We start from the raw sequence: 21,895 nt of genomic DNA on the forward strand, positions 1-21,895 counted from the left end.
CTAAATATATAACAACAACAACAAAATAAATAAATGCCAGCGTTCAGCTCACCTGACAGCCTGCTGGCCAGATCCTACTGTGTTACAGATGAGGAGGAGGACCTTTGTGGAGCTGCCTTGGTTCAGGTATTCAGAGGAGAGGGTCCCAGAGGGAGGTAACCTCTGTCCGTCGGGCCCTGCCGTGGAGGTGTAGGGGGAGGAGGGGAGGCTGTGGTGATACCCTGAGCAGAGGAGAGGAAAAGGCTCACAAACAACCAGACAGACTGACTGCGGTGCAATAGCAAAAGTTTGTTTCCTGAAGTTTTCACTGGAGCTCTCAAAATCCCATCAGTCACCCAATCAATTACAAATACCCTTTCACCTAATGTAAAAATTAATTTCTTCATACTGCCTTTAGAATAAATTTCTTAAATATAACATTAAGCCAGACAAGATTAAGTATGCTCGTGGCCTACTGTCTGGTATGTTAGAAAGTAAAACTGATTCCCCTGCAAGACAAACTCACATCCAGGATTCCCAGGCTTGTTATTTACTACTAAGTTTATTATCTTACTTTTCCAGAATGTGTGCAATCTGCCACAGATCAAGGGCTTTCAGTTTCGAGACATTTCTCATTCTACACTTTTTGCTGCACCTTTTCCAGCACGTCATCTACAATCATCTCACTAGTTTATTGGATCAAGCCGAGAGGCAGGACCCAAATGGACCAGATTACACAACAGGTTTGTGTGTCAAAATGAGGAACTGCTGGGCAAGGAGCAGTTGTTTTGAAATTATTTTCAGAGAGAAAGAAAATCTATGATACTAGAAATGCCCTTTGATTCTTATTTACTGTAAAAGCTGTAAAAGGCATCACATCTGGGACCACACATGCACTTGCACACACTTTGTGATTAATGGCAGGTAATAGCAGAGGGGGGTGCAGAAGGCCCAACCTCTCATCTCCCAGGAAACATGAACTTTGACATTGGCAGAGATTTAATTAAACAATCCTTGTTTGATCCCCACCGTGCAATTAATCACTGCCACCGTCCAACATCACACACATAACTGGAAACACGAAAGCATACAAAGGAAGGCAAGCAGGAATAGATGCAAAACTTAGATGTCTTCAGAAAAGTAAGCAGATGAATTACTGACCTACACACACACACACACAATTAAAAGATAACATCTACATAAAAGAATAACTTCATAAAAAAAAATAAATAAATAAATGCTTTGAGCATGATGAATGTTCTTCTGTGTTGGTTGACAGGAGCAACCCGATGTGATATTTCCACCTACTATCTGGCCTTAGATGACCAATTCCTCTCTAATCTCTTTGAACCTCCTTCTGGCCTCCTTGTCCTCTTTAGAGTAATTCTCACTTCAGCTTGGGAGGGTTCAAGGAAGAGACAATGAACGAATAGTGTGTAAATTTGCACACAATAAAATAAGCTACATAAGCTTCAAATTATTATTTTACTGGCTATGTTCTGAGGAACTTTTTTTTTTTTTTTTTGCTCAAAGCGTAGGAGAAGTAATGTTGTTAGGTCAGTTATAGGCTGGTGGTGGAGATGGTCAGGTTGCCTGGGGGAGCGTCTTGCGCTTCAAATCAGCTTTGAGCACATCCTTATCTGCACTGAATCAGACTCTGTAAGTGCTAATACATGTACAAAACATGAATGATGTTTTTGTTGCAAGAGCATGTATTTTTGGCATTGTCTCCTCACATCTTTGATGAGTAAACATTAACATAAGCTGTATTACAGTCTTCTTCAGACAGCGCTGAAAAACTATTACAAAGAATTCAGGCACTTTTTGCACATCACAAATTCTAGTGATTACTTCAGAAGTCATTTAGTAATAGGTCATGCTTTGCGGGCAGCGTGATTTCACCCACACGTCCAATGAGTGTCAGGAGAGCCTCCTGCCAGAATCTCATTCTCACCTCCTCTTCCCTCCTCCCCCCATGAGATGGACAAGATGAGAGCCACAGACGGAGGGAGGTGTGAGCGGGGGGAAGGAGTGACAATGAAAGTTGACCGGAAAGGATGGAAGAGGAGAGAATATAAAAAAGAAGAAAGAGGACCATAAACAAGATACTTGGACATTTAGTATTTGGGACGTTTAGCGTGAGCAACAGAATGTAAGACAAACAGATACCAGACCACCTCCAGAAGGGGTCAAGTGGGTCTGACGACATTTTGATCAAATGGCATATACACCGGGCATTGACATATTTATTTCCTAATCTGGATAATGTGCCCAAATGGACAAAGACAGGAATGGTGGCTGCGGGGAGAGAAAAGCAGGAAACAGCAGAAGCAGAAATGGCTCTTGGGATTAGAGACAGAAACACAAGGTTAAAGAGCTGAGCCCTGAAGACCAATGCCTCCTCTGAGGCTCATTCTCCTCACCACCCTCATTTTTTTCCTTACTTTATAATAATACTCCCCCCAACTATCTGAGAGTTTACCATGATGGGCATGATGATAGACTGGATGGACAGGAAATAAAAGTAGGAAAAAAAAATCTCTGTGTCAGATCTGTGGGATGGGTGACGGAAAAAATTCCGTGCTGTGTTGGCCTATTCAAGAAATAGAGATGACAACACGCTCCTTTATTCCACAGAGAAAGGAGGGTTAGTTGGACTCCATCCCCCACAATGCCTCAGTTTCTCTGACCTACGTGAGAATTCGCAGCCGCCTGTCACTGCATAATAGTCTACAAAAACCCTGCATGTTCCCCTGTGCCCTTTTTGGCTGAGGATCCTCTGAGCCATCTCCTGGGCTCGCTCTCTTGGATTGTTTTCTTTTTAAGGTTAACTTTAATGTCAATTTAAGTTCTTGTTTAATACTCATATTTTAATATTAATAATTTGTCCATTGATGATAGACAATCACTAATTAACTACCGACGCCCAGCTGTGCCTGGGAGGATGTTCTTACATCTAGACACTGTGAGCACTGTGCTGAACTTTCACACAGACGCATGCACAGTTACGGAGTCTTGTCTCAGGGACATTTGCACATACTGGCCCCTTAATGAAACGCTCAATGACAGCTTTATTCTTTTCAGAAGCATGACCAAAGGATTTTCTAACTGATGGCGAGGTACCGGGTAATTGAACAAGAATACCTTGACAGTGCTAAAAAATAAAGTCCCACGGTGTCTGTTAATTTCTACACGATCGGTTTCTGCACCAGTTGATACTTCCAGCATCCATTCGCAGTCAACAACAAAAAGTAAATAATCATATTTTGCTGTGGCAACACAGGATATGAAGAAAAAGAGGAAGAAGACAAAGTTTTTCTGAACTGATGTCTTATTTTTCAAAACTTTTTTTTTTTTGATGATGTACGAGTTGCGTAGTAAAGTAAAAACCTTTTTTGTGTGATCACTTTGGGCACATGCTGACTAGAGATGACACTCAACTCAGGTGGTTCAAGACCAAATGATTGGCCCCTGTCATGAGGGACTGAATGGGACCTCATGCTGCACTCTTCTGCCTCCCTTCTTTCTTATTACATTCTCCTTTTGCTCTTTTCTCTTTGATGTGCAGCAGGAAGGCACAGAATCGTGGCAACAGTAGCTTCTGTGTCCCCGCCTCCGCCTTGTATTAATTAAAAACAACACATAAGAGTAAATTAGTTGCAATCATTGAATTCCTTTGTGGTATTTTACACTTGGTTACATCATGTCCAAAATATTGCTTCACCAACATGCTTAAATCCAGACACACACATTGCTGCACATTTTAGGTGCTGAGGTCTGGTTGTAAAAATGCTGCATTATCCTTAAAGGAGGAGATTCCAGTTTTTATATGCAAATACATAGAAGAGTGACTTCTTAAATGTCAGCCAGCGTTTCCCTGCTCTGCTAACTGACTCATCCCAAACACAATTTAGTTGTGAGTTATTCTGTAGGTTTGGCTTGAACAGGAGGAGGAGGCTTTCAAGTTGGCATTTCACAGGCATTTATGCACCATTTGTGTTGATCTTAATAAGGCAGTTGAGCTGGGTGTTGCTGTTATTTCCCAGATGACTTGAGAAGATGTTCCAGGGGCAGTGATGATGATCAGGGCACCAACTGTGGACATACCAAATTTCTTTCTGCCTTCATCCTCTTCAGGTTATTTTAAAATGATGGATCCTGCTACAGAGGGCAAGACGTCTCATGTGAACGTCCCAGGAATATTTCTGCTTTTCAGCTCTGAGTTAGCTTTAGGCAGCCTGTAACTACCTTAATGGAACAGCGTGTTATATGTGCTTTGCAGGGTTTAATTTGTCCATCTGATGTCTTTATCTCAGTGTGAGCCTGTTTCATGAGCACACACACTCTAATATATGTGCAGCAATATTGCCACAAATGACATAGCATGCTATGTTGCACAATTCTGGGTAATTATTTGCGATCTATACAAATTGTGACTGGGGAAAAAAAAAAAAATCATACAGAATCAGGATTTTACATCTGGTACTCCCAAAAGTTATATTTTCTGCCATGGGACAAGGTCCCAGTACTTCCGGTAATGAAACTTCAAGAAACATTCTCAGTTTCTTTGCTTCAAAAAGATCTTGTTGATTGTAACTGGCCAATTTTCTCTTTTCTGTTTTTCTGTCCACTCTGTATTGTGCTATCTCTACAAAGACAAAATAATTTCAGCCTTGAACATAATAAAGAAAAATATGTGTCATTACTTGGGGAATGAACTTGATGATATACTGACAGTGCTTGGTTGCATTCGGAGGTAACACCTCCACCACTGTCAGCAGCTGAAGGATGTGACTGCCCAGAAAAACCCCTCAGTCCCTGACCATCCACCTGTGCACAGCCGTCAGATGGCCAATGGAAATGACACAGTGGCTTCCCCTCAGCTCCACAGCTCACTGTGACAGGACACACACCCTGAGTTAACCTGCTGGAAAGTTTATGGAGCCGCACATACGTCAGTGTGTGAAAGTGAGAAAGAGGAGAGAGGGGGAGAAGGAATCTATTGCTGAATGCAGATGCTGTTTTTTTGAGTCAGTTCTTAACACAATGCAAGATCCCTTTTCTGCCACATTACCCAGGCAAGGCTCTTTTAGTTCATGCATACAGTGTAAACAACACTCACTCTCTCCCTCTCTTCTCCCCTGGCCCAGTTAGTCTTCCTCTGTGCAATCAACTCCCACAGTCCACCACTCCAGACACGTGTCCTTGCCTAGCTTGTGCTGTTTTAATTTCCAGAGCACCTAGTGATAGCCCAACAGAGACGGCATGCTAAGCCTCCTTTCTTATGTTCAGTGGGACGTCTTTGTTTGTGCTTGTGCAGTATTACGGAGCTTTACAACTCAATTTATGTGCAAATTGTCTGGATTGTTGCAGGTGAAATAGGGCGCTGTTGTGGGTCTCTGGACTTAATTGATTTTTTTCTGTGTTTTTCCTCCATGAGACCTCCTGCTGCATTTTCCTGCGAATGCAAAACCTCATTATTGTACCCGGGAGCAACGCTTACTCAATATTTCTGAGATCATTGACTTATAAAGTCAGAGAAATTCAGCTCCCACACACTAAAATACATAAGATGCTATGACGACGGAGGGGTCCCCCTGAATACAATGAAGTACTGGTCAGTTTGCGTTCTATATGCCTTTTGCTGGGCTGCTGAAAAATGCACTATTTAATATTTATATTGGTCCATATCCACGACGAATAGAGTCCATGTTTGGTCGCTTTTACTTCCTCTTCCTCATTACCTTCAATTCCCTGCAGCCAAGTCGTGTGGAGGAGGAGACAAAGAAAGGGACGAGAAGGACAAGCCAAAAATCAGGAGCAAGTGGTGGTCATTTGCAGAATTTACCTGCCAAATATTGAGTGTTGCGGTGCTACTGCCCACACAGCTGGGATATTCCATTTTGGACACATGCATACAGTAAACATACTTTACAACATATCGTGTTTTTTGCCAGAGAAATAATTGCACAAATGTTTGAAAGGAATGGTATATTTTCAACCACTTAAAATGTTTTGTATGTGACAGTAGCCGGCACTCTGACTGAAAAGGCCACCGCGTTTAAGACAGACTCAAGGGGGCTTTATTTCTGTAGAGTTGCTGCTTCAGGTATCAGTGATAAAAATTAAATACAATCGAGCTGCAAACATTGTTTTCCCCAATGACACTACATCTTTTGTAGCGACTAAAATAAATGAATTGCTTGCATTTTAGTGCTTTTTTTTTTATTGCTATTAAAGCTATTGGCATTCTGAAGGTAGCCTTCAAGTGAGTTTGACCCCTTAAATCTGAAAAGTACTCTTGCGTGTGGGTAACACCATGTGTTCTTTTTTTAGCAGCGTCTCCTGTCTTCTCCACTTTAGGGCAGCAATTGCGGCCAATATCATCATTCTCAACAAAGTAATGGGAAAGGGGCTGTAATGGTGAACCCAATGTAACTGCTATCTTTACTTGCATGTCAAGACAGAGGAACTGTCGAGGAACTAGTAATTAGCTTATTCCTATTCCATTACTCCCTGTCATCTCCAGCTGCTAAAGCATATTTTGAGTCCATACACCATTCTAACAAAACCATCATTCCTTGACAAATTCTGATCTGATCTCTCTGAGAATAAATTACATCCATTTACGTTCTTTTCAACTACCTGTGTAGACAGACAATTATGCCTCCCCTTATATAAAAAAAAAAAATGCCAAACTTGGTCTCACGGAAATCTAATTCAGACCTCAGGAAATTGTCATGTTAATCAAAATTTTTTATCATAAAGTTGGTCTGATAGACTTTTTATATGATCATCCATCACGGTAACAGGCTCTCCTTTTTAATGAAAGCTGAAAAAACCTGTATATTATGGACCCTAGCAGTGCTGCTGCTAAAGTGCTGGAATGTGTGAGGTAGAGGCACCAACTGACCAACTTACTGGCTTATGTGAAAACCGTGCATGAAAAATGGCCCTATTTCCAAAGACACCTTGACGCCTAGACTGTGTGTTTATAACTGAGTGCCTTTATGTTTATTAAACTTACAGACAAAGCAGGGCCCTATGTCAAGGAGCAGTGGCCACAAATTAACCCAGAGACAGCTGCTTCAAAACAATAAAACTTATTAGCTGAAAAATGTTTTTTTTTTGTTTTTTTTTTTTACCTCACTTGACGACACTGGCTATTATATTACAGTTAAACTATCAAGAAGCACAAAGATCTATTCTCTGACTTGTCAAGCTGTGATGCTGAATTCATTTTACAGCAGTATGAAAGAAAAACAAACATACTTTCCTGCTGTGCAAGTACTTTCCTTGTGCTCTATTGTCTGAAATTATATTTTAAATTGCTGTCTTCTTTACTAAGAGGAAACTGTGCATAAAATATGAGCATGAATCATCTTTTATCTTCATGGCAACACTGTACAGTCTCAGTTGTAATGAGGGTGTAAATTAGAGAACTACACTTTATAAAACATGATACTCGTGTCCCTTAAAGAAGCTCTGCTACTCTTGAATCTGCACTGAGTCTATGATTTATCCTGCAGAGGTTAGGACCATTCATCATTTTCATCAGACTTTTTGCAAGAATGGGATGGCCACATTTGCTGGCGAGTACTTAAGTGTGATTCATTCCAAGTGCCCCTCTCTATGTGTGTGTGCTTGTGTGTGCACGTGTGGGCACACGCGCGTTTGTGTTCCTGTGCAAGGTTTCCACTTGCATGTATGAAATTCTCCATTACAACTCTAAACGATTATCGACATGACTTACACAACGTGTTTATGCTTATGTGTGTGTGTGTGTGTTTTCACTTGCTCATGTTAATGTTTGGAGTGAAAGTAAACTGTATCTGGCGCCTATCTTGGTGCTGTGACACTGTATTAACTGTGTGAACGGACAATAGAGGGGCCTCCTGTTGAGAAATTGAAGCGTCTTAATTTTTCATGGGCACTTTAAGCACAGAAGTGAATAATTGATGTCACTCTTCTTCAGGGGAAACAAAATGTGCATACAGGCCTCATTAATCTGAAGACTTGCTGAAAAGAGAAGGTACCCACAGCTTCCCTAACTGGCCACCCAGCGACTATTAACGACCCGACACTGACACTCGTAATATGACTCAATTATACCCTTATTAGACATGAATGGTGATCTGTTAAAGTTATGGCTGTGTGCCTTCTGAGCATTGGTCTTTGTTTGTGACAGGCCTGTTATAGAGTATGAGTACAAATATGGTGGAAGTGATGGCATCAGGAGAAAAAGGGATCTCTTGGATTTGGAAAAATGAAAGCCCTTGGAGTTAAACTGAGTTTGTCAATGTTTAACTTTGTAACCTTCCTGCAATTCGTCTATAATAAGGACATAAAGCTCCATCACACTTCAACAATTTCCTCATAGATTCAGTAACTAATTACGTATGATTCCATTGCTTTCAGCACAGGCAAAACAAATGTTTTGTAAGATAGCTTTCTCTGGTTGTTTTACTGAATTTGAAATAGGAAGTAAAAGTTTGTTCAATATGTTTGATTACTATGCAGTATCTAAAAATGTACGTTATATCTGCTGAAGCGACAGGTAAATGTTTATTATCTTTGAACTCATTCACATTACTTAAATTCAACAATATGAATTCCTAATGAGGCCTACACGTGCAATTTATTAAACTGAAAATATTGAAAGGACTTACTCCTGCAAGTTCTCCTGATTCTCCAGCTCCAAAAACTCTGGATCTTAAACCTCCCACTATGCTTCTTTTTGTCATGATAGATTTAAGACACAGCACTGTGTGTGCTGCATAGGTTCAAACAATGTAGGAAGAGTCACGGTCAGGCATGCTTTTTAGTGGATATCACAAAGGGCTTCTGGCAGACTGTCAGCCAGCGTACTTTACAAAAACGGCAAGTGTGTGAGCATTTGCGTGTCATTACACTTGCCCTCCTTCTTTTGTGTTGAGTAGAGTTTTTCATGGAAGAAAAGGGTTCTTAAAGTGCAGGGATGATGCAAGACTGGCTCAATTTCATACCTGTCTCTCTGCTTTATGAGTTATAACAGACAGCGCTCTACTGTGGCGGTCAAATGGTGAAAGTAAGGGAGGAATAGTCTGAGTTTCTCCGACAGAAGGTACCTTGTATCACTGACCTGTCGTGATACATCCAGAAAAAAGGGAGAAATGAAATGGGCTTTGCTTTGTTATTTGAACAAGGTGATTCAGGTGAAACGTTCAAAAAATAAACTTTTTGTTTAAGACGATGTGGTGCACTGTGCTGATATTCAGATGTGGCATTTTAATTTCATTTGTTTGGGCTCTGTCATGCATAAAGAAACAGACTGAATGTTGGAATACAAAGTACAATTCAAACACTCTCTTTTGTTGGAAAACATCTGCCTGTGAGTAACACTGTGGTTAATGAGATGTAACAACTTGCCAAAAGTGAAAACAGTTAAATGGGTGAGCGCGAAGCTCATCAAGATTGGGGAAGACCAACGCAAGGACGACTGGAAATGAGGACTGAGGAAAAAAAAAAATTGTCAAATCAGGCCAGGGAGCTCGTGTCAGTGCAGTTTTTAATGGTCATCTTGTTGCCATGGTTACCTGAGTGCAGTGCAGAGCCTCCCCGACCATAAAGGGGAAGAGCCTGGAAGGCATAGACCACATCACTATCAGATATCGCTGTCAGGTCATCGTCATCTGCAAAAGATCGCTGGAAACCCGTGGAGTACAGCTCGGATAGGATGACCTGGAGGGGGAGATTGGCAGGCAAGGTGAAAATGTCTTTACTGAACTGAAAATTGAAAGAAACAAAAGAGGGGCAGTGTTTACCACCTGGGATCTTGTGTTGTGAAGATATATGATTCAGATTAAACCAACAATGGTACTGTATGCAGGGAAATTCAAAATAGAAACATTTGAAACCAGGTCAAAGAAGTCAAAGGAAACCCTATATATATATATATATATATATATATATATATATATATATATATATATATATATATATATATATATATATATATATATATATATATGTCTTGCAAAGGCCTAAAGAAACTTCTCAAATAGGCAGAAAAGAAACTACAACTTGGTAACTGAGTCAACACAAAAAGTTTTTTTTTTCAAAACTTAATTCTCGGAGACAATTCTTTAGTTTAATGTTGACTCAACAACTTCAGAACCGAAACAGCAAAACATGCAAAATTGGGTTTGGTGAGGTGAACTGTGTCATTCACATTGTGATTCTTTTGACTGATATTTTTGTAGATTTTTTTTTGTCTTATGTGTGTGCAATGACCACATTATAAATACAATTGTCTAAGTTTTCAGCAGGCCAGCTGCTGCCAATGATTTTGACATGCATAGATTATGAAGCTGCTGGTTACTACAGTAACAACGTTTCTAGAAATTACGACAGGCTCAAGGGCGGGTCCCCTCAGCGTTGTTTCCTATGGCACGAGTACAGGACTTAAACTTTATATTTGCTGATTGGTGCTAATCTATTAATCTGTGATATCAGGAGATGACTCTTCATAGGTTTTGGTTCTCACTGCCAAGAGATAAAAGCAGGTTTGACCAGAGATCGAAAAAGCAACAGTACTTATAGTGTAGGAGCCTACACCTACACACTGTCGTGAGAAGATGTCTAATCAGCCAAGTCTGAGAAAACACTGGTGTGGGCAGACTGTGGGTGTGCAGGACATGCAATAGTCTATTGAGAGAATCTCCCGTTAAAATGAATGGAAAAACTGGGACGAATTAAATCAATCTTCTGCTATTTCGCAAAACAATCCAGGCCAACACAGAGATGGCAAGGACAACAATGGTGAACATTTACAGACAACTTTTTATAACTCACGGGCAAAACATTTTGATGCAGCAATATTAAAAAATGCATGCTATCAAGAGGAGTATTTTTTTCCAACCAGGCGCTACAGGCCAAAAGACTGCAATACATTATCTAGATTTAAGTCATGTCAGTTTCAGTTTGTGTCAACAACCATAACAATGATCTTATTAATACTAAGATGTGTAAATCATAAAGGATAAAAAATATACACTAAGTAAATAGCAAATTTTGAGTCTTTGGATTTTGTTAAAACCTGAAATAAAACAGAACAAAGTAAAAAATGAGCTGTATTTGATTTTTAAATGTTTCTTGTCAAAATTACTGGCAATCACTTTTATGGGATCATCAATTCGTTGCATCAGAACTGCAGTACTATGCCACAGAGCTAGTGTGCACTGAAAATGAAGCCCGTAACTAAATGCAGTTAATCTATGTTTCAACAGCATAAATATTTCTGGAGACTGGACTGTGATGAAGTTGTGGTCAGGAGGTCCTCATCAATTCAGGTCAATAACCATGACCTCAACAAAACCACACACAACTTCAGTCACCAACACAGGCTTTCCTATCTTATAACAACTCTTTCGAGGGCTGTGTGAGGGTGCACGATCCGTGGTCTCCTTGTGCCCTTTGATTAACAATCTAATTAGTGTCTGTTTCAGTGGCTTAAGTGGTCATTTGTCTGTAGAAAAACAAATTGTGTTCATGTATGTGTGTGTACCTGGTCTGGGGAGATGTTGCCCTCCTCTGCCACCATTGCTCTCAGGCAGGACAGGTTACCAAAGAGAGGTACAGCCAGTCCAACCCGCAGATACCTCTGACCCTTCGTACTGAACACCAGGGTCACACACAGCGGCCTGTAGGACAAACAGAGCGAAGGGAGGGAGGAAGAAGGCAGGATGTGTGTGTGTGTGTGTGTGTGTACACATAAATATGTATATTTAAAGGTGTGCAAAGGTGTGTGTGTAGGGTAGGGGGACAGGAACAGGGAACATAGATTATGTGTCAGAGCAAAGCGCAACATTTTTTAGCAATTCTGATTTTGCGTGTTTACATTAGCACAGATACCAAAACGCACCCTGACATACTGATTAATTCATATTTGTAGACACACAACACAAACGCTAGAGACATATATGTCAAGAAAGACCAAAAACAGATTAATACAATTAAACAGAATTATTTCTGGGGCAACATCATGTTGCCGTGTTGATTGATGTCGTTTGTTGGGGAGATGAACTGAGCTTTGATGTACTTGAACTGCTAAGCACCAAAACAAATGAGTCAACGAAATTTGATTTTTAAATGCACTGCTGTCAGATTGTGGAATAGATTTCCTTTGACAATACATTTCATGCGCATAAACTGCCTGATTTGCTTGTCTGTATCAATTTCTGTGATTTACTAATTTTCAGATGATGCTGCGTGCAAGTGCACAGACTCATCTGAGTGTACATGTCAGGCAAAATGAGCACATTGGCAATGGTCCTGCTGAGACATGTTTGGGACATTGAACACCTACTATAAAGTGATAGGGTGAAAATTAAGGAGGAGATGGAACAGGAAATAATGGAGGGAGAGATGAAATGGATAGAGGAGGGATCTGTAACTAAGGCACAAGTTTGGTTGTTCATTTGGGATGAACATGGTGTAGTCGCTGACATCTCTGCTTCCTGTTTCCCATCATGCGTTATTTGTGGGAGCAATCTGCAAGCAAGTCCGGAGGTTGATAGGGCAGACAGCGGAGGATCTGAGCGGCTGTTTCGTTTATGATGTTAGATGCCTTCAAATGAGTCTTCGAGATGTGAAATGAAACAGGATGATAGATGTGAGATGATGCTCAGGAGGAAGAGGAAATAGAGATGTCAGGTTTTGTGCAGCTTCCCGGGCCCCTGCTCATTTAAAACCTCATGATCTCTATTAAAGAGTGCGCAGAATTCAGTAAAAAGGTGGAAACACCACTTTAGGTTACAGGTGCCACACAAAAGTGTTTGTTTGGGTATAAGCTCAATTGCTACAAATTGCCTGGTATGGTCCATGCTGGATGTTGAACCATCAGGGGAAACTGAAAAAAGTGTTACACTAGCTTAACGCTTGGACACCCACAAAGGGTGAAACAAGGTACAGCCTGCATGCAATGAAATACTTCATTGCATTGGGTGGCCTGTTTGCCCAAAGTGCCTTTTCTCCAATAATACCCACTCACCCAACACAAAGGCTCAGTGAGACCAATGGATTTCATTCATGTCCCTGAATAAGCCACTGACCAGCAACTTACAAGAATTTTGGCAGAGGTTAGTTCTAAAAAAGGCTTTAAAAACAGTAGCTGAGGAACGGCGGACGTGTGCAAGTCTGATACTAAGAATCGGTCAATCCTCCTTTTTTATTCCTGCCATATATTGGCATAATCTGCAGCACCCAGGCCTGAATGCCACGCTCCCAGCCAGAAGCTGCTGTATCTCTGAAGGCCTCAGACTTATCAGGCATTCTGCCGGGATACTGCCGCTGCAGGACAATGCAATGAGCCCGCTGTGTATTTGTGTGTGTAAGGTCAGCGTGGGACCAGGAGAGAACCTGAATAAATTTCCCCTCTGTGTGGGGCTCAGGCATCTGCAGGGACAGACCGCACACTGTCGCAGAATTCCCACTGCAAACCAGCGTTTGCCTTTGGCCCTGTGGGAGCCATGCAGAGAGGATACAGAGTAGAGGTGTCTGTGTGTTTGTAGATAGGGGGATGCAAGAAACACAAAATTCTGGTGAGCTGTGAAACTGGAAGTGAATGGGATTTATTGGGTTTTCGTAGTATTTTGGGAAGTTTTAGGACATGGCACAGATTCTGAATGGGCCAGCACTTACTGCCCATATCAAAGTATAAGAAAAAATATTTGTCTCGAATGCTTCCAGGTAAAATAACATTAACAGGATTCTTGGGTAGGCCTGGGTGTGTGGGGCCTTTTATCGGAATCAGTAACTGATTCCTTCGAGTTGCTAGAGCTGCAAATTCTTACAGCTATCATTGCATTTGGACATCTTTTCTTTTTCTTTTGCATATTGGCATTATTGCATTGCATTACTTGCCAGAGGTTGCATGACCTTGCTGACATGCAACTTCTGGTTCAGTTAAAAATGGAAACAATGTTAGAAAATGTTTGCTCAGGGACTTTTGATGGCCATCATTTATCACTTTAATATGACAATGGCCAAATGCTGTTGGAATGCAGACGGACAGTATGTCCATGATACAGCCTTATTTTTCTCATTTCCTTCTGAATTGTGAATCTGAAATGATTGCTTTTTCTGCTTATTTACCGAGGTGGGTTTTTCTGCTACATTGGGTAGATGAGATGATCATATCTGTATTACTGTTACCAGATGACAGGCTCATACATCCAGTTTCAACTTCCCAGCAGCTCGGAAAAGCTTTTGCTTGGCTAAACAGTTTTGGGTACGCACTGAGGCCAACAGAAGATATACCCTATTAACCAAAGCACGGGTGAATATTCTGAACACATATACTGGAGAAATACACTCAGACTAGGGGTGTAACGGAACGTGTATTCACCATGTTATGTTTAATGGTTTCACTCTGTTAAGTTTTTTAAGTTTTCAATTTGACTTTGTTTTTTTTTTCGCATTTTGATATTTGCTGAAACATGATTTTGAAACGGAGGTACATACTGAACTGTGACACTAGAGTACCGTTACACCCCTAACTCAGACAGAGTTTATCTCAACCTGAGACAAAAGTGGAAAAAAAAATACATCACCTGGTTTGTCGTAGAGGGATTGGCAGAGAGATGCATAAAAACGGTTCAAAGGTGTTGCTCTGCTTAAGGCAATGAGGGCACGTGAGAGACGATCTGAAGAGAAACAGAAAGCAAATTTAATCATTCTTGCAAAGTACTGCATGTTCGCATCTTACCATATTCTTTGATAGGTCTTAAAAGATAAGAAGACAGACACGTTTCACCAAGTACTTGGAGACAAGAGGAAAAAAGCTGATCAGATCAGAGCAGTGAAAGCAGGAAGGAAACACTTAGAACTACTTATAACCATATATGTACGGACATGTGTGTTTTATTACTTCTATTTACATTGATGCTGTCATGTTGATCGTATGTTAATAATGATGATTGTTGATCATCATTAGATTGTAGCTATCATTGTAATATAGTGTGTAAGTTATCAGCATTAGTTTCTAGTTCCACACCCACAAATATCAATATTTTTTTCATTAATTTCAAACCAAACACAATGATACCACACATAACAAACAACTCCACAGGACACCACCGATGACAAACAATATAACAACCACACACAAACAACAAATACGGTTTCTTTTAGCTATGTTTTTTTTTTTACAACTCTCCAGAGTGCTATTCTCTACTTTACTGCACATCCACTTAGTTATGTCATATCTCATATTATGCTGAAGTTTCAAGGCTATGAAACCTTAGAGGAATACAATGTTCCAAGAATAGAGTGGCATATACACTATATCACCAGAAGTATTTGCACACCTGCCTCGACTTGCATATGAATTTAAGTACCATCCCATTCTTAATCCATACGATTTAATATGACTTCAGTCCACCATTTGCATCTACACTATAAGGGCGTCAACTCCTCTGGGAAGGCTTTCCACAGGCTTTGGGAGTGTTTTTATGGGAATTTTTGACCATTCTTCCAGAAGCGCATTTGTGATCTCACACACTGATGTTGGACGAGAAGGCCTAGCTCAGGCCAGTCAAGTTCATCCGCACCAAACTCTGTCACCCATGTCTTTATTGACCTTGCTTAGTGCACTGGTGCACAGTCATGTTGCAACAGGAAGGGACCATCACCATTGTCTAAAACCTCTTACATACCATATGGTATGGTATGACGGTATGACTAGCAATTCTATCACTCACTGATAAATGTATTATACTTTTTCGTTAATTCATTCTAAAAATATCTGTCGAATTGGAAGTCATGTATGAATAAACGAGATAAAACAAGACGTTTGAAATGGTTTACCTTCATTCAGGCTGCGTTAGCATCATTACATTTTCTATTCTTTTTCTGAGGCAATTTAACAAACACCGCCAAAGTGACCATTTGTCTCCACCAGGAGAATCTGTAATGCTTTAGAGTTTTAAACAAGTTGGAAATAGCTGGTGGTGCATTTTTAAACTATTCTTCAGTGGTTCAGCTTTGTTATAGACTTTAGTTTAAATTTGAAGTGGTACATCTGAATGTGGCTCATTAGTTGCAAAATATGAATTTTTAATGTGCCGTTTGTGTTGCACTGGAAACTTTGAACGTTGGTGCTATTTGTATTTCAATAATGAAGGAAAATTATTGCAACTTTCCTATGTATTGCTTTCTTCTCAGTGACAGCTTCAGAATGTGCGTACATGCTTATGTACATATTGCCAGATGCTAGTTTCATCTCCCTGTGTCTCACTATTGCTTCTGCCAGCTGAGCTGTAACCGAGTTCAGGAAGATACAGACTTGTCAAGTGTACAAATGTGCTGGAAATAATACAACACTTTTCAGACTCCACATTTCCTCGCTGTCGGTGCTCAGCCTGGTGTGCCATGGCAGCCAGTCGCAGGCTCACTAATGATGCCAGTTTGTACTCAGCAAAGCAGACTGACAGGTCATACTCACTCACTCACTCGTATACAGGATGTTGTGCGTACCCAAAGCCCCCTACTTAACACTCAAATACTTGCAGGAACATCCACACAAATTGAGAAGATCACTTAAAAAGCTTGTAGTGAGGTTGACAGTATTTCCAGTCTGATGGAGAAAATGTGATAAGTATTCCCAGCAATTTTGTGCGTGTCTGTCTGTGTGTGGGTGACAGAGAACGGTTGTACTTTATATACAACTTCCAGCCGTCAAAAGAGCACCGCTGGGATGCTCTGGTGGCTCACCTGGACGGGTTCTTACTGTACCATTTACACTTACTGCAGCAGGCTGGGTTTGAGTCTGGCCCAGGAAGTTTGGTACATGTCATCCTCTCACTCTTCCTGAACTTTCCTGTCTCTCTCATTGTCCTCCACCTCATCAAATCATAAAAAATATCCTTGGAAAAAAAAAAAAACCCCACCTATTCATTTCACACAAAATACCTATGACAACTCCAAATGCTCCCATAAAGCAGCTGCTCTAATTTATCATGAAGGTAGCGGAGCTGCTGCATTCTGCTAAAAGCTAAAAAAAAAAAAAACAAAAACAAAAAACAAACACCTGCAGCATCATTAAATATAATGCAGTATCTCATAGTCTGATGAGGCTTTTTGTTTATTTATTTATTTTATGTGTTTTGTAAACTCAGAAGCTTTGTAGTACATACAGGGAATAATGTAGGTGAGTAGGCGTTGTTACGTATGTCACACAGAAGAGGATATAACGCTGCGTGATCTGTCAAGTTACGGTTTCAGGAATGAGTTGGCATTGTCAGAGTGGCAAACTTTGCAATTAATAGTTTTGTTTATCCTTTTTTTTTTTTTTCCAACCTAAAGATGAGAGTTTAATTGCAATATTTTTGTATATATAAATCTATCTGTTCATTCTCAGAAATTCCACTGTCACACAAGAGTCAGGAAAACATTGACGCTTTCATCTAATTTTCCTTGCTTTTGCCAAAAACCATAAACTTCTACCACAGAGGAATCTTCATGATTTCGTCAGAAACACACAGCAAGTAGGGACACCAAGTTGGCCGTATTCTGTCAAAAACAAAGCCGTTGTAAGTTACTAAAGAGAAAATCATAAGCGATGTGCATGCAGAATACATTTATAGCATCTGGCTAGACAGTTATTAATGTAGAATCGCTGTCAATTTATTCATGTCAGCCTTTGGCCTGTCCTGCATGTTTTTTGTTTTTTTTTTACTAAATACTCCTGACAATGTCTAATAATCTGTTTCTCATTTTTCGTGACACACATTTTACGACACTGAACCACGCTGGAAGGCAACTTTACGTTCCAAAATGTCAGCCATAAGAAAGTGAGTGAAAGAAAGTGACTTGAAGAAGTTCAAACCCTGCAGCATCTCTAATGGTTGATATCTTGATGATATCAAAAGTGTGGGGGCCTGTTTAGGAGGCGGTGTTGATGCTGGTCCTCTCGGCAAGTGTGGAAAGTGATTTGACCCCCCCCCCCCCAAAAAAAAAAAAAAATATATATATATATATAAAAATCATCACCTAAACACAAGCACAGACACACAGCAAAGGTAAGAGTTGTGCCATAGTTTCCCAGAGTTCAGCACTCTCCAACGGGGATGCAGTTCGGTGTATTGGGTGTGACAGATGCCATCTCAGGTGTTTTTTTAATATTCCAAAACTGGAAAAGTTTTGGCTTCAAGCGTCTCTAACCTTTAAAGAAGACACTGCTATGAATGAGTAATAGCTTTCCGGTTTCTATCCATTTTTGTCATCTCACTCTTGCTTTCTCTCAGACAGGCTCTCAGTTTGTCTGATGTTCTGGGTGAAGCTGGGTTACAGTTCAATGTAAAGGACAGCACATTTATGTGAGCTATGTTTCTGTCCGAATTTACTCTTCTGTGCACACACACACACACTAACACACACATTAGGTGTTGCAAGTGGTATTCTGATGGGTCAGTGAAAAAAATCTAGTTTGTTTTAATGATCTGATACTCCAGAGGCCTGAACCTCAGCACATACTACAGAGGAAAACAATATTTAACCTTGTGAAAGGACAACTAGAGGTCTTCGGTCAGCTGATGGATCTCCTGCAGTACACCAGGTCTGAATGGCTAATAATTCATAGTTCATAGTAGTAGTTCATAATAGTTCATCCAGTTCCTCTATCATGGTACATTTTAAAATAAAGGAGGATAAGAAACCAAATTTAACAGGACTGAATCGACCAAGCTGGAAGTAAATACACGCAGACCTACTCGAAATACAGTGCATTCACACAGGGAACACAACACTGAGCTGTCTGACAAACATTGCCTCTCCTTGCCGTGTCTCATCTCTGCTCCAGCAGTTTCTGAGACACAAAACTATTTTAAACAGGACTGTATCTGCATACATCATTACGTATAAAATATAACATCTGAGGTGTTGAGGATGCAAAAGCAATGAAAGATTTAAAAACTCCATAAAAATAGTTTTTTTCTCTATAACAGTCTGAGGAAAAATCATTTCTCTCAGTGCTGGATCCATAAAACATAAGAAAACCTCATAGTAATGATGCTACTTTAGAACATCTGAATCAGATTTAATTGCAATGATGCACAGCGCATTTCAAATCATCGCCCAGGCCGAAGGTTATTTTAGGCCGAAGGTTATTTTAGGCCGAAGGTTATTTTAGGCCGCAGTGGTTTAGAGGATGCAGGTGTGCATCATATTTTATACTGAGGTAACGGCAACTGTAAACTGCTGCTGGTGAAATTATCTAAATCAAAGTAAGGCTGGCCATATTTTCCGCAGCAACTCAGCTGTGTGGCAGGCTTAGATCAGACAGGTGCCACTGCCAAATTGGCCAAATCATCCCAACCTGAGTATATCTGAAGGAAATACTGAAGCCCCTGTGGAACATAAGTGATTATAGGAGGAAGTTTTCAAAGATACAGAACATTTCCTGCTGTACTGATATCGCTTTTTTTTTTTTTTTTTTTTTTTAAATCATTGCTCTTAAAAGGTTTTGAGCTTTGCTTTGTGAAATAATAATTGTTTACAATTTCACGGGCAAAGAAAAACAATGTGATTTATTCGCTTGCAGGTAATTTTTAATTAATATCAACAGATATAAAAGTATAAGTCGATAAACATTTTCTAACAACGTTTAGAAAATGTTTGGCATCTTTCCACATTGAATCTGCATTTAAAATAGAAGCCTCTTTGACAGGAAAAAAGGAACCATCCACCACTACCTTGTTTGTGGAGATGGAGATAGACACTGGGGCTTTTTATGCGTCTCCCCATGCCATTAAAAATAGATGCCACAAACTGAGAGTGACAGACGGAGGAGGGAATGAGGCTTTGACAAAGACTTATTTAAACGCCGCAGCACAACAACGCGACTAGAGCTTCAGCTCCCACCTTGGCAGCCCAAACCACAAGACAAGTCCTCGCTCTAATCGCAAACATTTATTCAGATCAGACAGCTTCACCAAAAGCCTCTGTGGAGCATCTCTGCCACATATAAAAAGAATCAGGAAGGAAGAAAAGGAAAGCTAGAGACCGACCAAGTGATGAACACACAGACAGAAGGGAATTAGATACACAATACCCATGTTTATATTGCATTAATGTGGTTATTAAACATTTAAACATTGGATTTATTAAAGCTATTAAATAAAACTCATTGTTATTTATTTTTAATTCATGTTTGAATGACAGAATAGTATCACATTAAGTTTATTTGTTTTTGTTAAAACTGCAGAATCCATGCCGAAGTGAAAATATAGCTTATATATGATAAATATAATTTTTTTTCCATTTCAGCTCAGAACAAGACGGACTAAAGAGATGAAAACACAAATGGTGGTAGTAAATATTTATAATGAAGGAAACCAAGATGGAAAACAAACTGCCGGCCATCTGAGTAGCTTTATCTTTAATTTATTAAATGCAAATCACCAGGGAGAATATTACCACAGAATTCAGAAACAACTCAACATGGTTTCATTTCAATTAGAGCTTAACGTGCATGTGTTATGTGTTGTGCAGTAAAAGCCGGGGATTTTTAGTTCTTGGGGTGAGAAACTGAGTAAAGAAAAGTAATAAAACATTAACTAGGTGTTGAGTGGTTCCTTTTCTGAATGAGTTTGGGGCTGAAGGCAGAAAAAAAAAACAAACAAGCACAATTGAAATGTGAGGAATACTGATGAGCTGAAGACTGGCTGAGCTTGTTGAGGGTTTCATTCAATCAAATGTTTACTGAGAAATTATTATTTTTTGAGGAAATGTGCACATGTTGCTAACTTTGTGTAACAATCCTTAAGTTAGGATCTACCAGACAATCTCTCTATAATGTGATTTAAACTGCAAATTTTTTTAATATCAGAGAAGAACAAAAAAAGATAAAAAGATTACAAATATGTAAAGATAGTTGTATTTTTAATTTGTTCAGGCAGTTCAGTGTCCAACCACTGTAAGATGTATCGCCTCTGCTGAAGTGTTGGTGAAACACGAACTTTGAAGGTGAAATTCGTTCAGTCAGTGTATTTAGTGCTTACAACCAACTGGCCTTTTTGATCTAAGGCCCCCAGTAAAAACCTCCTGATCAATTGACACTAAACACATGTGAACCTGGAAGTGACAAATACTAATTGATTGACTCCACGGCAAGTCATCAAATGTCATCTTTACAAATTACCGTTACGAAATGATATTGATTTATGGAAAAAATGTTACATAAAGGTAACAAAGTTAATATAAACTGACACAGGACTGTGATTGGCATTCGCAACATAAAAACTTGCCATGAGCTATTTGTCACATCTGTTCTTCAAATCATCTGATCCTGATGGTAAAAGTGACACACGCCCACTCTTTATATTTATACACATTTTACTGAAATGCCTTCGGGTACCATTGCAATTCTTCCCGTTCTGAGGTCTGCAATTATATGATAAGCCTGTAACAATGTGGTAATGACTGGTGGAAAAAGCCAGAGAAATCAGCTGAAGTAATACGTTATTAGTGCACCTCTACTTATGAGTGAGGTGTGAACCTGTGTGGAACTTGACTTGGAAAAAAAAAACAAAAAACAAAAACATGTCATGTTGCTCAACCAATAACGGAATTTATAGAATAAAAGAATAAAAGAATATACAATATTTCTGGTTCTGCTTAATTGATTTTTGCAAGAACAACAGCAGTACAGATGGAGATGACACTTGTTGACGCTGCTGATCTTTAGCCTTATTTGTTAGCAATACCATTCAGAGTTTCACCAATCTCAGAGGTTTCTTCACCCATTGCCTCGATTTTCTTATCATACACCAATCTGAAGCTCTGACGCGTTATGAAAAACCAAAATTATGAAACAGCTTGCAGGTGATCCATCATCTGGCTGTGATGAAGCATCTCTGCTGTAGGGATGGTAGTATTA

The 21,895-nt window shown here is 39.8% G+C and overlaps 1 protein-coding gene across 1 annotated transcript in view; it reads right to left on the reverse strand.

Moving 5' to 3' along the window:
• Nucleotides 1–21,895, reverse strand: part of usp43a (ubiquitin specific peptidase 43a) — a 72,866-nt gene that overhangs the window by 17,720 nt on the left and 33,251 nt on the right. Inside the window, exons 4-7 of the mRNA XM_029503539.1 lie at nucleotides 14,571–14,663; nucleotides 11,525–11,660; nucleotides 9,555–9,699; nucleotides 53–221 (exon numbers count right to left, since the gene is read on the reverse strand). Coding sequence (XP_029359399.1) covers nucleotides 53–221; nucleotides 9,555–9,699; nucleotides 11,525–11,660; nucleotides 14,571–14,663 — 543 coding nt within the window. The remainder of the gene's footprint in view (nucleotides 1–52; nucleotides 222–9,554; nucleotides 9,700–11,524; nucleotides 11,661–14,570; nucleotides 14,664–21,895) is intronic.

The sequence above is a fragment of the Echeneis naucrates genome, chromosome 1 (genome assembly GCF_900963305.1).
Source record: "Echeneis naucrates chromosome 1, fEcheNa1.1, whole genome shotgun sequence".
NCBI classification, from domain to species: Eukaryota; Metazoa; Chordata; class Actinopteri; order Carangiformes; family Echeneidae; genus Echeneis; species Echeneis naucrates.